Raw genomic sequence first — 16220 nt, 5'->3', positions numbered from 1 at the left:
AATTTCACCCTTTCTCACCTCATCCTCCTCTTCCCTTAGATCCTCCTGCCCTTGCCTCATTTTTTTAGATAGGGTTCTGGTCCCTTCTAGATCACATTCTCTGTTAACATGCTTTTGTCTCCTGGCCAAAGCATTACTCCTCAGGCCTTTGGCTACTCTCCATTGTTTTGTTCCATTTTTCTCCTCAAGCTCTGCTTTTATAGTGCCTAAGACATTTTTTTGAGTATACCATCAGAAACTGCAAGTTCCAGAAGGTATGTGTTAGAGTATAGATTTTCTTGAAGTCTATCAATTAGCTTTTTCTTGACAAAAGTATGCTTAATTAAGGCACACCACGGAGATATTATGAAAGTCTAAATCTCAAAGTCTGTGTAGCTCCACTCCATCCATAATGGATGTGAATTTGGACTGAGTTCAAAGGGTGTCAGGGTGGGTTCCAAGGCTGTTGATTTGTTACTACCACCACCTTTGAAAGCCATAAGGGGGTGGGATGGAAAAGGTAGATGGTTTTACATAGTGTTTCAGGATGCTTCCTGATGACCAGGACATCGGGCGACCCTTGCTTGGATGAGGTGACCTAGCACTGTGGCCAGTGGCCACTGAAATCATGGAGACAAAGAAACTCAGTTTGGCCTTTACTAGTATCCTAGAATGTCCAAATGTCATACAGCATTATTCTCTCTACTAACTATAGCCACGAAATACATATTTTTTAACCAGAAAGGTGAAATGAATGCTCTGCCACATAGAAGTCTTTATATATGTACTTAATACATGCAGTGAAAAATATTTTTGTTTGTGAGAGCAAAAGCAGGTTCCTTTTGCAAAGAAAATGAACATCTTGATGGACAGTGCTCATTAAGATTAAAAGACTTATGTTTCTTAAACAACTATTTTAGTAATCTGCTGAAATACTTTCCCTAAATATTCACTTAAACAGTTTATCACAGAACTGAATTTAATGATTAGGTTCTCTTTTATTGAAAAATTACGAGTTAAAAGACAATGCTTTGAAAGGAAAAGTACTAATATACGATTATTTTTCTTAAAGTTTTACAAACTACGTTATTGTCAGTCTTTCTAAAGTCAATTAACTTTTTAAAGTTACTTTCAAGAGTTTGTATTTTGAGGGCCTCCCCAGTGGCGCAGCGGTTGAGCGCTGGGTTGCGAAGCTGCCCGCGGCCTCTGCGGCGCCTGTTTGATCCCCGGCTGCTCCCCGGCCACTGGAGGAGGGTCCCACATGGCGCGCAGACCTCTCCTGCCGCCCGCTGCTCCCCTCAGCAGTGTACTTCGGTCCTTCTGCCTGCTCTGCTCCCCGCTCTGGCTCTGGTGAATTCTCTCACCCTCCCGCGCTTCTGACTGTACCCAGTGCTTGTATAAACAAAACAAACAAACAAACAAATAAATAAAAACATGCCTCTATAAAAAAAAATTCTTTAAAAAAAAAAAAAAAAGAGTTTGTATTTTGAAATAAGCCCCAGAAAGAGAATGCTAACTGGTATCAATTAGTTCCATGTTATAAAGTTAATTTGAAAATAGCTATCCAAAAAAACCTACCTGGAAAAAACTAGCTTGGATTAGTGTTTTCTTTGACCTTCAATAATGTAACAAGTGCAGTTTTTGCATTCTTTTTATGATTTTTTCCCTAAGATCATGATATTTAAATGGTGACCTAAAAAGTCAATATGCTGAAAGCATTTAAGTCAACAACTAGCAACAAAAACACTTTTAAAATGAAAATCCATAAAAGAATCTAAATCATCATGGACGGATGTCTTAGAATTAGCCAGGAGCATTTAGGATTTCTTCATTCTCTATTTTTCCCATTTAAATACCATAATGACTCCAGGAAACTCTGCAGGCACACTTGGGTGGGCATTTATTGAGTACCCACTCTGTGCCAGGCATCCTGCCAGGCTCCTAAAAAGCATTCCCTTGTTTAATCCTCATCACAAGCTTCTGAAAAAAGGTGAGGAGGCTTGTGGTTGGCAGAACAGGCCCACGATTACAGTGCAATCCCCATAGAAAAGGGAGGCACCAGGTTCCCTGCACACCTAAGGAAGGTGGAGCTGGGCAGCAAGGGGGGAGCTAAAGAGGACTTGGGGAGAAGGCTTTTGAAAACTCTGCTTTAACAAAATGGCTGCTGCAGTCAGGAACTTTGGACAGGAACACCTCTGCCTCCTGGTATTCCTCACCTACAGGGCCTTTGCCATAGGAACAGCTATGATGTTTTAAGAAATTCAGTTGCCCAATGGTTGAACATTAGTCTGATTCAGTTCCACAAAGTTCTTACTCCTTATTCCAAATGTTAATGGGGACTCAGTACCTTCTTTGGAAAACAACAACAATAACATTTTAAATAACCAACATTTTAATATTCTTAATTGTGGGAGTAGGGATAGCTGAATCTATAAAATTTGTGCAGCTTTCCCAAAGTGTGGTCCATAAATCTCTAGGGGTTCCCTGAAGGTCTGCAAAGGGTCTGCTGATCAAAGGTATTGTCGTTCTCATAAGAAGGGGTTATTTGCCTTTCCACTGTGATCACGTTTACACTGATGGGGCAAAAGTAGTGGTGGGTCAGGCCGTTGGCCCTCAGATCGAATGAAGGCAGCAGCCTCCACCTTCTGCAGGAGTCCCTGGCCCTTGGCATGCACATTTCCAATACAAAGGGGTGGGGAGAAATGTTTCCCTAAGAACATCCCTGATGAAAGAGTAAAATTCCTTCATTTTATTAAATCTCAACCTTTGAGTACTTTCTAATTGTCTCTGTGATGAATGGGAAGTAGGCAGAAAGAACTGCACAGCAAAGTGTAGAGTGAAGGGGCGTTAAGAAAAAGCTCTTGGCCACTATTTGTGTTATGAGCTGGATTAACCACTTTTTTAACGGAACAATATGTTTATATGAAAAATGATTAATAACAAACTATGAACATGCAGACTTAGGTATTTGGCAAACATGCTCTCAAAAATAAATGAAGTGAGCCTGTCACTCCAAGGAAAGCAACTGATGGTGCCTGTCACCAGTCATAAAATGAGGACTTTCAAGTGAAAACTGGAATTTTGGAAAGCTTGTATCCCCCCACAGTGAGCCTCACAGCTTTCCAAAGCTTGAAGACTTCTGATGATCATGTACAATGAAGGTCTGCAGAAATCACTGAACCAATATTTTCCAAATGACCAATAAATGATGTTACAAAATTATGCAAGGGTTCAAAAACCATTTATAGTACCAGACAGACCAACATGTGGTTTACTATAACAGGGTACAAAACACTCAACATTGCAACTAATCTTTAACAAACCACCACTTGTTGAGTTTTGGTGCAGTATCAAAGAAGACGTCTCATAATTATCCGAAATGTTTATTAAGGAATTCCTCTACTTTTAGTAGGCTCTGTTCATTATAACTTTACCATTATTGTGTTATCTCTAAGTAAAAAATGATAATTCAATTCTGGCCTATTATTTTAGGACAATTCTGCTAACCTTTTGCTGTGTAATACAAGATATTCAGCATGGTTATATAGCCTTTCTCCCACCCTCCATCCCTCTTCCAGATTTATCTTTAGCTTTAACAGACACCATTCTAACTTAAGGGGGGAAAAAAGATGTACACCTCTAATTCTTCATCTTGCCTCCCTGCTATGAAAGAGGAAGGGATCATCTCACACTTGTTTTTGCTTCCCTTCCTCAGTATCCCCTCTCAATTGTCAGTAACTATATTATTTTTATCATCAAGGTCTAGGACATTTTTATTTTATGCTGAAATTGAAAATGAGCCTTTGCATTTGTCTCTACAGAAATGCTAAAAACTTCTTAACTTAAAACATAATGATTATGTAAATAATATTCACTGCAAGAGCAAGCAGTGTGATGTAACCCCCAGAAAAGTAAATGTAATTCTCTTCCGTTAAATGTCAAAGGAGAATGTGTCAAGCAAAAAGATATGATGGATTTTCTACTTATTGCTTCTGAATTTTCTGGAGCAGTGCTGTTTAGTAGAATGTAGTGTTTCTGATGAGAATGTTCTCTGTCTGTGTTGTTTAATACCGGCTATTAGCACATAAGGCTAGTGAGCACTTGGGATGTGCAACCAAGGACCTGAATTTTGAACATTACTTAATCTCAAATACTTTAAATTTAAATATCAACAACCACATGTCACTAAGTGGCTACTGTACTGGGCAGTACAGTAGGTCATCTCCCATCATCTAAGCCTTATCAAATATCATTGAGCTTCTGCCACAACTAGCACCCCATTTCTTGGGGGACCACTATCTGTAAGCACTATAATGGCTTAAATTGTTAACTTTAAATATTGCCTCTAACCTCCCAAGGCCCTTAAAGGAAGATGTTACCACCTATTTAACAGATAAGAAACCATGATTCCCAGAGGTTATGTTACCCAGTTGGCACACAGCTGGGAGAGGTAGCCAAGCTAGGATTTAAGAAGCCTGCCTTCCTCCTATGCTTCCTCCTTGATCTTATCCCAGGGACCAGACCCTGTGTTATATGCTGGGAGTTCGAGGGTGAAAGAAGCCCAATCCTGTCCCAGAGCTACCAACCTAAGCCAGGTAGTACATAGAGTGAGCCAGGGATTGTGTGGTTTCTTCCTGGGTCCACTATGATTGTTTCATGATCTTGACAGTAGGTTCATTTTCATTGTTACTGTGCAAACAGGGCTAATTTATTTCTTATTTAACAGTAATATATTAAAAATGGAGAAGATTTACAAAATTTTTATAAGTTTCAAGGTAACTTAAACTTACCTCCTTTTGATAGGCCAGTCCAGCTTCATAGAGTTTAATAAAGAGATACTGAGTCCATCTGTAGTAATCTGGTAAACATGTCGTTATTTCCTGCCAAAGAGGGGGAGAAATCATGTTGAGACCATTGCAAAAATCCCTTACCACAATGTATACATAAAAGCTGCAATTCAATTTTGAAACGTGATCCCACAGCAAAAATAATTACCAACCTTTAATATTCCTACCAATTTTAAAGTGAAGGAAGAAATAATGTATTCTGGGAAGAGAGATGTTATTAAAATGCTACCTTCAATTTTCCCAGAGCATGTTCAGTGATGAGAAACTCAGCTTGAAGTTTTCTGTGCACCTCCTCCCCACTCCATATGAGCAACAGATGGATTACATTGTACAAAATTGGGTATTACCATTTGGGGGCCTTGAAGTTAATTCACAAATGTAGTTCATATTGAAAGCTATCATAACATTCAAGAGGAATGTCTGCCTGTTTAGTAGGACCCTCACTTGAAAACAAACCTGGTATTTCTACATGTAACGAACCTGGTAGCACCTCTTGACTCATTATTGTCCACTTACGCCATTATGGGAATCAGGAGGCTGCCTGCTTCAGAAGCCCCATTAAAGACTTTACACATATTAAATCAGGTCAGTGAGAAATCACCTAGCTGTTATTTCCAAACCTGAATTGAAGGCTCCCAAAAATTATTTTCTGTCCTGAAAATGCATTTGCTAAAAAACCTTTAAAACACATTATTGATGAACCAAGCTGAAGGTTTGAAGTTTATAAAGTCAAGTAAGCACAAAATCCTCTGCCCTATAACCTGTTTCTCTTCTAGTGCTCTTCTTTAACTTCAAAAAGAGCTAACATAATGGATGTAGGGCAGGGGACATTCCCAGTGGTCCCACTTGCCATAAACTATTGATGGAAGACATAGTTCTATCAAAAGTGCAAACAACTCATCCTTTCTTCAGATGAATATATGAGGAGAGAGCTTAAAACCTAGGCTGTGAGGGCCAGTGTGGTGGGAACTGCGCCAGCTGTCAAGTAAACTGGTGTCTCAATGGGCTATTTTTATTCTGTAAGATTTTTATGTATTATAAGCATTTATGTAGTGTTTTACAAAAAACTAACAGAGTAATATCTATTACAAAACAAATAACTCTGATCCATGGCTCCCCTCCCTGCCATGCAGTAGCTGGAGAATAACCAGCCAGCCTAACCCTCTGCCCACAATGTAGCTGCCCTGCCAGGCGGGCCGTGCAAGAGCCCAGGACTCCAGCCCCACACCCATGCCTAAGGCTTCTCACACACCAAGTCTGCGCAAAGCATGATGCCCACTCAAGAATCAGACCAACATTCTGTGGGCAGGCTTGCTCCGCAAACCTCCAAGTTCATCCACATCCCATCATCTCTGCCTCACAACCCCCTGCCCTGCAGGCTCGGCACAGAACTCTGGAAACAATCTAGAGGAGATGGACAAATTCCTACAACTCTACAATCACCCAAAGCTGGATAAAGAAGTAATAGAACACCTAAACAGACCAATTACAAGCAGCAAAATTGAAATGGTAATCAAAAACCTCCCCAAAAACAAAAGCCCAGGACCTGATGGATTTACAAATGAATTCTACCAAACATTCAGAGATGAATTAGTGCCTATCCTTCACAAACTCTTCCAAAAAATTGAGAAGGAAGGGACAATACCAAACATGTTCTATGAAGCCAACATTACACTAATACCAAAACCGAACAAGGACAACACAAAAAAGGAAAACTACAGGCCAATCTCCCTAATGAACACTGATGCAAAAATCCTCAATAAAATTTTAGCTATCAGAATCCAACAATGTATCCATAAGATAATTCACCACGACCAAGTAGGATTCATGCCAGGGACACAAGGTTGGTTCAACATCCGTAAATCAATCAACGTTATCCAACACATCAACAAAAAGAAATATAAAAAACATATGATAATATCAATCGATGCTGAGAAAGCTTTCGACAAAGTGCAACACCCATTCATGATAAAAACCCTTGAAATTCTTGGGATACAAGGAACATACCTCAACATCACAAAGGCCATATATGACAAGCTAACAGCCAGTATCATTCTTTTTTTTTTTTTTAAACTTTTTTTTTTTAAATAGAGGCATGTTTTATTTATTTATTTATTTGTTTGTTTGTTTGTTTGTTCTGTTTATACATGCACTGGGTACAGTCAGAAGCGCGGGAGGGTGAGAGAATTCACCAGAGTCAGAGCTGGGAGCAGAGCAGGCAGAAGGACCGAAGTACACCAGTATCATTCTTAATGGTGAAAAGCTGAAAGCATTTCCATTAAGATCTGGAACAAGACAAGGATGTCCACTCTCACCACTGCTTTTCAATATAATACTGGAAGTCCTAGCCAGAGCAATAAGACAAGAGAAAGACATACAAGGAATCCAAATAGGAAAAGAAGAAGTCAAACTATCACTATTTGCAGATGATATGATAATATACATAGAGAACCCCAAAAACTCCACAGAAAAACTAATTCAACTCATCAATCAGTTCAGTAAAGTGGCAGGATACAAAATCAAAACGCAAAAGTCAGTAGCCTTCCTATACACAAACAATAAATCTGAAGAAGAAGAAATCAAAAAAACCATCCCTTTTATTATCAAAACAAAAAAAATCAAATACTTGGGAATAAATCTAACAAAAGAGGTAATGGACCTATACAAAGAAAACTATAAAACACTATTAAAAGAAATAGAAGAAGACACAAAGAAATGGAAAGACATCCCCTGCTCATGGATTGGAAGAATAAACATTATTAAAATGGCCATCCTACCAAAAGCTATATACAGATTCAGTGCTATTCCAATAAAAATTTCAATGTCATTCTTCAAAGAAATAGAACAATTATTGATGAAATTCATGAAATCACCAAAAACCTCAAATAGCCAAAGCTCTCCTGAAAAAAAAAGAAGGGAATGAAGGCATCACACTCTCAGACTTCAAACTATACTACAAAGCCATAATCATCAAAACTGCATGGTATGGGAACAAGAACAGACACACAGACCACTGGAATCGAATAGAAAATCCAGAAATAAACCCACAGATTTATGGTCAACTAATCTTTGACAAAGGAGCAAAGACTATGCATTGGCGCAAAGAAAGTTTGTTCAATAAATGGTGCTGGGAGAACTGGGTTGCTACATGCAAACGAATGAAGCTTGACCACTACCTCACACCATACACAAAAATCAACTCAAAATGGATTAAAGAACTAGACATAAGACCTGAAACCATAAAATACATAGAAGGAAATATAGGCGAAACACTACGGGATTTGCACATCAAAGACATCTTTACAGACACATCACCCAAAGCAGTGATAGTGAAGAGAAAGATAAACAGCTGGGACTACATCAAATTAAAGAGCTTCTGCACAGCAAAAGAGACAATAACAAAAACAAAGAGAAACCCCACCAACTGGGAGAACATTTTTGCACCCAACACTAATGATAAAGGACTGATCACAAAAATCTGCAAAGAGCTGATGAGACTCAGCAACAACAAAGAAAATAATCCAGTCAAAAAATGGGCAGAAGAGCTAAAAAGAAACTTCTCTGAAGAGGAAATGAAAATGGCCAACAGACATATGAAAAAATGTTCAACATCACTTGTAATCAGGGAAATGCAAATCAAAACTACCATGAGATACCATCTCACACCAGTGAGAATGGCACATATTAAAAAAACTAGCAACAACAAATGTTGGCGAGGGTGTGGAGAAAAAGGAACTCTCCTGCACTGTGGTGGGAGTGCAAACTGGTCCAACCACTATGGAGAGCTGTGTGGAGATTTCTGGACCTACTAAACATAGAGCTTCCATATGATCCAGCAATTCCACTCCTAGGTATTTACCCAAAGGACACAGAAACATCAATTCCAAAGAGCACCTGCACCCCTATGTTTATAGCAGCACTGTTTACAATAGCTAAGCTTTGGAAACAACCCAAATGCCCAAAAATAGATGACTGGATCAAGAAGATGTGGTACATATATACCATGGAATATTACTCAGCATTCAAAAAAGATAAACACATGCAATTTGCAGCAACATGGATGGCACTGGAAGGGATCATGCTCAGCGAAATAAGCCAAAAAGAAAAAGAAAAATACCGGATGGTCTCACTCATAGCAGGAATCTAGAAAACTTAAATAAGGGACCAGGAAAATGAATATAAGAAAGTGAAAATCAAAATCAACAAAAAAACTATGAACCAGAGACACTTTTTGGGGGGGGGGGGCGGGAGGGGAAGGATTGGGGTCAGAATGGGGCGTTTGCAATTGTATGGGGGAATATAAAAATAAAATTTAATATTTAAAAAAAAAAAAAAAAAAAGAAATTAAGTAAAAAAAAAAAAAAAAAAAAAAAAAAAGAAAATCCAGAAATAAACCCACAGATTTATGGTCAACTAATCTTTGACAAAGGAGCAAAGACTATGCATTGGCGCAAAGAAAGTTTGTTCAATAAATGGTGCTGGGAGAACTGGGTTGCTACATGCAAACGAATGAAGCTTGACCACTACCTCACACCATACACAAAAATCAACTCAAAATGGATTAAAGAACTAGACATAAGACCTGAAACCATAAAATACATAGAAGGAAATATAGGCAAAACACTACATGATATGCACATCAAAGACATCTTTACAGACACATCACCCAAAGCAGTGATAGTAAAGGCAAAGATCAACAGCTGGGACTACATCAAATTAAAGAGCTTCTGCACAGCAAGAGACAATAACAAAAACAAAGAGAAACCCACCGACTGGAGAACATTTTTGCACCCAACACTAATGATAAAGGACTGATCACAAAAATCTGCAAAGAGCGGATGAGACTCAACAACAACAAAGAAAATAATCCTGTCAAAAAATGGGCAGAAGAGCTAAAAAGAAACTTCTCTGAAGAGGAAATGCAAATGGCTAACAGGCATATGAAAAAATGTTCAACATCACTTGTAATCAGGGAAATGCAAATCAAAACTACCATGAGATACCATCTTACACCAGTGAGAATGGCACATATTAAAAAAAACTAGCAACAACAAATGTTGGCGAGGGTGTGGAGAAAAAGGAACTCTCCTGCACTGTGGTGGGAGTGCAAACTGGTCCAACCACTATGGAGAGCTGTGTGGAGATTTCTTGACCTACTAAACATAGAGCTTCCATATGATCCAGCAATTCCACTCCTAGGTATTTACCCAAAGGACACAGAAACATCAATTCCAAAGAGCACCTGCACCCCTATGTTTATAGCAGCACTGTTTACAATAGCTAAGCTTTGGAAACAACCCAAATGCCCAAAAATAGATGACTGGAGCAAGAAGATGTGGTACATATACACCATGGAATATTACTCAGCATTCAAAAAAGATAAACACATGCCATTTGCAGCAACATGGATGGCGCTGGAAGGGATCATGCTCAGTGAAATAAGCCAGAAAGAAAAAGAAAAATACCAGATGGTCTCACTCATAGCAGGAATCTAGAAAACTTAAATAAGGGACCAGGAAAATGAATAACTATAAGAAAGTGAAAATCAAAATCAACAAAAAACTATGAACCAGAGACACTCTATGGAGGGTGGGGGGCGGGGAGGGGAGGGATTGGGGTCAAAATAAGGGGGTTGCAATTGTATGGGGAATACAAAAATAAAATTTATTAAAAAAAAAAAACAGAACTTCAATTTTTAACAAAACCTAGGAGCAGAAAATATGTTTGGCCTGTTTTGTTTTATCATTGTATGTTCAGATCCAGTCACATTGAGACACACCAAAATTATTGTTCTGTGAAGAATAAACTAAATAAATACAAGAATGTCTGCACACTGAGTCAGATTTGTATCCCTCATATAGATTCCATAGACCACACACGAATTACACTGTGGTCCACAAGATGAATCAGGCCAGGGAACGGGAATGGGAATGCGGCAAAAAAGATTCCCAAACCTTGTTATTGTGGGAATTTTTTTTTTCATTCTTATCAAGCAGAGATTTAAAGAAATATCTGTAGTTGGGCCTCCCTGGTGGTGCAGGAGGTTAAAGTCTCAGCATGTCAAGATATAGCAGCCACTGAAGCCTGAGTTCGATTCTCGGCCAGGGAGCTAACCCACATATGGCACAGCAGACCTCTCCTGTCTCGTCAGCTGTACCCCTCAGCAGTGTATTTCAGTAGATCCACCTGTTCTGCTCCCCACTCTGTCTCTGATGAATCCTCTAACCCCTGCCCCTCTGGCCTATACCCTAGGTCTTGCATGCATGCATAAATAAAAATAAATCTTAAAAAAAAAAAGAAATATCTGAAGCAAAAATAACATATGGTGATAATTATTAAATCTAGAGGATGGAAGTTCTCTTTCCTCTATTTTTCTTGTATTTTTTATATCAGAGCACTCCTAATAAATATACATGTATGTGCATTTGGGTCAGTGTTTTCTCTGCCCTAAATCTGCCTCCATAAATTGAGAATAAAACCACACAGCAAAGAAACACCACTATATCTTCATCAAGGTTCATGACTTTGAAAATCATTTATACTTAAAACAGAAAAAAGATGATAGATCCACAATCATGGTGGGGAGGGGGAAGGAGATATTGATCCCACCAAGCACTAGCCTACTTTCCATCAGAGATGTAATGACAAGAGCATTCTGAGGAGCGGTGAGGTGGGATGAGGATTGTAGACCCCTTTCTTTGACCCTTATTTCCAACTTGGGTCTGTCCTGCCTTCTCTATATTGATTTCTGTACACGCTGTCTAAAGAAATGGTAACATCAGCTGCTAAGAGTGGACAGCTTGAAAACCACTGCTCCAGGACCCAGGTTATTCCAATCTTGGTAGTTTTATTTCAATGCATGTTTGCAGCACTCGACTTGTACTGCTCCTCGCTCTGAAGTGCTTGAGTCACCAGCGCAGAAGAGGCTGGGAGTGCGTGAGGACAGGAACTGTCCTCCTGTCCTGCATTCCCCTCTGCCTCACAGGCCTGGACAGGACCTACCATACTGTCCACTCTGTGCAGAAATGTCCAGCTCTCGCAGGCTCCACAGGAGTCTAGTCTCACAAGAACCACAAGCACGGCAGGGGATAGACCCTGCTCAGAAATACATTTCCTTAAAAAAGTCATAGAACCCTTCTGGAACCTCCTTGATTTGCTGATTAAATAATAACAATGACAACAACAACAATAATAAGCCAACAAAAGTGGTTCTTTCTAGTCTTCTAACGCCACATTTCGGTAAAAGTCATCAAAAGTATCTCTCTGAAATTAAAATGCTTTAAAGTCTTAACTTGAATAACTGGCTAAAAACCAAGACACCCCTTTTTCCTGGTAACTAAATATTCAAAACTCAGCCCAGTAGACAAGGGTCTTCAGAGATTTCAGCACCCACAAAGATGTTAATAGTCCTTCCTTTTCCCAAAGCAGGGATTCTCAATGGGAAAAACTGCTCCCCAGGGACATCTGGTAATGTCTGGAGACGTTTTGTCCGTCAGAGCTGTGCTGGTGGTGGGGGCAGGGGCTGAACTGGCATCTAGTCATAGAAGCCTGGGATGCTGTTGAGAATCCTACAACGTGCAAGACAGCTCCTAGAACAAAAAATTATCTAACACAAGTGCCAACAGTGTCAGCGGGAGACACCTTGCTCTGAGTGTCTCAATCTTTCTAGTTTGGGACTATAACAAGGGAGAGTGAGCAAAGCAACTCTCTGACAGATGGGCTTTCCATAAAAAAGGGTAAAATGTCACTGGGAAATGCGGAAGCACAAGTGAGTTAACTTCGGTGTCCTTCTCCAGTTGGTATGGGCCCATCTCTGCTGATTGGGGCACACAGCAATGCTGTCCACTAGTCCTCCTGCCAACTCTGAGTCCATCCAAAGGGAGACCTGTCAAGTGGGGGTGTGGGCAGATACAACCCCAGAATTCTGTTATGCATGCAGAATGCTGTTCACTGGAGATGAGTGATTGATTTTACTATCTAAAATTTAAACAATTTAATATGCCCTCAAGTAGTTGTCTGATTTGGAGAATTTCCCATAATAAATCCATATAATAAATATCCCATTTTGAAGTAAGAGAGGCATCCAGTTTTTCTTGATAGAAGAGTTTACCCCACCCTCCACCCCTGTGAAAGTGTTTAAAGATTACCCAATGGAATCTGGCCCACAGCACTCAAATGTCCAGGCCCACCACTGCTTGTGACCCCAAGGGTGAGCCCTAGGTCTGTGTGTGTGGTCTATTACCCACATCTGCCCACAAGCTGTGGGATACCACTAACTTGGGAAGACTTCTTAGTGAGACTACCAGAGAAGATTTTTTTTAACTTGTTTTTTTAAAATTTTTTTTTATTTTTGTGTAGAAGAACTGGGGTATAGGTCAGAGGTGCAGGGATGGGGGTGGTGAGAGGATCCACTAGAGACAGAGTAGGGAGCAGAACAGGCAGACTGACTGAAATACACTGCTGAGGGATGCAGCTGATGAGACAGGAGAGGTCTGCTGTGCCATATGTGGGTTAGCTCCCTAGCTGGGGCTCGAACTTAAGCTGTAACAGTGATAGCACTTAGACTTAACCTCTACGCCACCAGGGAAGCCCTACCAGAAAAGTTAAAGGCAGGCTATTCACAGAGTCCCCCAAGTCCCTCTCATTCCCCAGCTCTCCTCTGTCCTGCTTTCCAAAAGCACCCATGCCCAGGTGATGCACACTTGTTTTAAAACAAAAAGTAGGGTTGTTGAAAGCTATAGCTCTAAAAACAGCTGCAATTCAGCTGTCCGTCACACAGGTCTATAGGAAAGTGTCAACATTTATATGCCCAAAGTTCTGGAAACTGATCTGGCTGCTGAGAGACCAAATTTACACATCTGGGATTTCAATGAGGACCATCCTTCCGTGCTGCAACTGTACGGTCCACAATATCTGGATTGCAGCATTAAGAATAATTTGCACATTCACAGCCAATCCCAGAGCCCAACACAGAAGGTGGGCTCTCTCAGAACCCAAGTGAGGCTCAAAACTTCCTGTGAGACCCACCACCCACACCTCAGTGCCCAGATTAATGACTCAGCCAGCCCCTTCAGGAGCTCCTGTGCCAGTGATTCTGCAGCGCGAAACCCAGGAGGCTGAGCCACAGTGGCCTACTCTGGGGTCCCTGAGCGCTTGGTCTTTGAAGGAAGAATCATGGCCATCAGTCACCTTCTGGGTTGCCTCATTGAGGTCTCCTCAGGCAGACAGCCTGGCTCTAGGGAGAGTCTGGGAGAGCGAGCTAAAGGTAAGGCCGTCTGCTCTGGAGCCATCTGTCTTGGGTTCAAGTCTTTGCATCATCATGAACTCTGTGCCACAGCTGAGTGTCCATCTCGAAAAGACAGGGCCAACGAAGACCATCTGATACAGGCTTTGTGAGGAAAACCACAATCGTGTCTATAAAGCAGATACTGGGCACACAGGCAGGAGCAACAGTTCCATGATGACGTGACTCAGGGTGTGTTAAGGGAGGAATGAGGCTGGTTTCCCTATCATACTACTCTGAGGTGCCTTTAGTAAGCTGCTAGGATGGGGGGGGGGAGGGCAGGGAAGGGACAGGATAGGACTGGGTCAGAATAACTTACTAGCACTATCCCTCACCAAATACTGACTTTCTCACCAAGAATATGTGGTGTTTATGACCCGGAGGGAGACATGCACACAGGTGGCTCCCAGTCACCTCTGGTGCCAACTGACCACAGGATGGCCAGCTAGGGGACTCCCCCGCCCCCATGCGCCCTCCCCACTTCTGCTCCAGCAGGACTGAGTTGGGTCTTTGCTTCGTGGGCTCAGCACATCTCTGACAGTGGTTGGTCCCAGTTCACAGGCCAGAAAACATCACTCACATCCTGTGCACTTAATTTGCACTGTAACCTCACAATATTTAGGTTAGCTGTCAGGACTTAGCAAAACAAAAACAAGCAAAACCTGAAGCAACATGTTTATCAACCAGCCACTCGAAGGCTCAGTACATTGGCAAATAAACACAGTAAGAAAAGTGAGCAGGCACCATGCTTCACGGTTTCCAGCAACGAGGCCTCACCACCCCCTCCCCAGTGTCACAGTAAACCTCCTGCCTCCAAAACAATGAATCCCGGAAATAGGAGAGTGGGACTCATACCTTTTAAAAAAAACTTATCTTTTGTAATGTGCACTTTTGCCAGCTGCTCTTTACTGCAACAGATCAAAAGGAAAAGTACATAATGGCCTTGCCTTTTATTCCTCCCCCGGTGCTCTATTCTTAAGGGGAGGGGTTCTGAGAGCTGAGCGCAGCTCACTGGGAAAACCTGCCACAGGGTTCCCAGTGTGCAGCTTAGAAAGAAAGACACACCCAGTCTGGCAGCTGCTCCTTCTGGTGATGTAAACTTAGGGTTCCAGTCCACGGCTCTGTGCACCTGCCACGCTGGCAGGAGGAAGAGGGTGAGGACGCAGGCAGACACCCCTCACTCAGCCCTCGGAGATGCACTGGCACTCAGACTTGGTTGCATCTTGGCATGGAGCTTTCAAAGCTTCCTATGCAAGACTCTCACCCAGCCTTCTACCTCCTGAAATTTTATGTGCAGTCAGGGGTGAGAAACATCACAAAGAGGTTCTTCCCAAATACATATCCCTCCCAGGTAAGGCATGAGACGGGGTCCCGTCCTGCTCTGTTTCTTCACAGAACTCTAAGGAATTGGCCTCCAACAGGAGCTAAGAGCACAGTTTAGAGCACATGATATTTCTAACAAGGTCCCCAGTACCTAAGCCTGCATGGAATTCAAATCCTCCCCATGCACCTCAGGCCTGCTCAGCACAGGCTCTTTGTCCTGACAATCCCGACAGAACCTTCATGGCAACAAACACAGAAACTTGATGCGGTGATGACTTATGCTCAGTGATCAGCTGCTGAAAATGCCAGACTTCCTGACAGCTTGTTTCTCCTCCCAGAGAAATGGTTTTTGAAGGACAAGCTGCAAAGAGCCAAGAGTGGCCTGGCTTTTGCTAGGGCTTCCGGAGAAGAGGAAATGGAGAGATGGTTAGTTCCTCCCTGAGATGCTGCTACAGGATCCCAGGCAGGAGGGAACACAGAGATAGGGGCAGATGCTCAGTGCACCCTCGCTGGCTCTGAGTGTCAATTAGCAAAGAACCAGACACGCTGCTACACAGCCCGAGTCCCAAAACTGCTCTCCCCTGACCCCACCTCAACCCTCACAGGGGTGCTGCAGGCGCTGCCGTGCTTTACACAGAGGACACTGCACCTCGGGGAGAGAGGAAAAGGCCACCCAGAGCTGCCAGCTCCTGCATGGCAGAATGAGAACAGAACCTACCCACCTTTCTCACGGCTGTTATAAGAGCGGAAAGAGCCAGGTGCCACCCCTGCCAAGGGTAATGAGCAAA

The 16220-nt window shown here is 41.8% G+C and overlaps 1 protein-coding gene across 1 annotated transcript in view; it reads right to left on the bottom strand.

Annotated features, from left to right (window-relative positions):
- Positions 1 to 16220, bottom strand: part of LARS2 (leucyl-tRNA synthetase 2, mitochondrial) — a 142185-nt gene that overhangs the window by 87626 nt on the left and 38339 nt on the right. Inside the window, exon 6 of the mRNA XM_037527664.2 lies at positions 4770 to 4859. Coding sequence (XP_037383561.1) covers positions 4770 to 4859 — 90 coding nt within the window. The remainder of the gene's footprint in view (positions 1 to 4769; positions 4860 to 16220) is intronic.

The sequence above is a fragment of the Talpa occidentalis genome, unplaced genomic scaffold, assembly GCF_014898055.3.
Source record: "Talpa occidentalis isolate TD23 unplaced genomic scaffold, MPIMG_talOcc4v2.1 talOcc4.10, whole genome shotgun sequence".
Taxonomy (NCBI): domain Eukaryota; kingdom Metazoa; phylum Chordata; class Mammalia; order Eulipotyphla; family Talpidae; genus Talpa; species Talpa occidentalis.
Note: the sequence above shows the minus strand (reverse complement) of the source record. Positions and strands in the feature narration are given on the sequence as shown.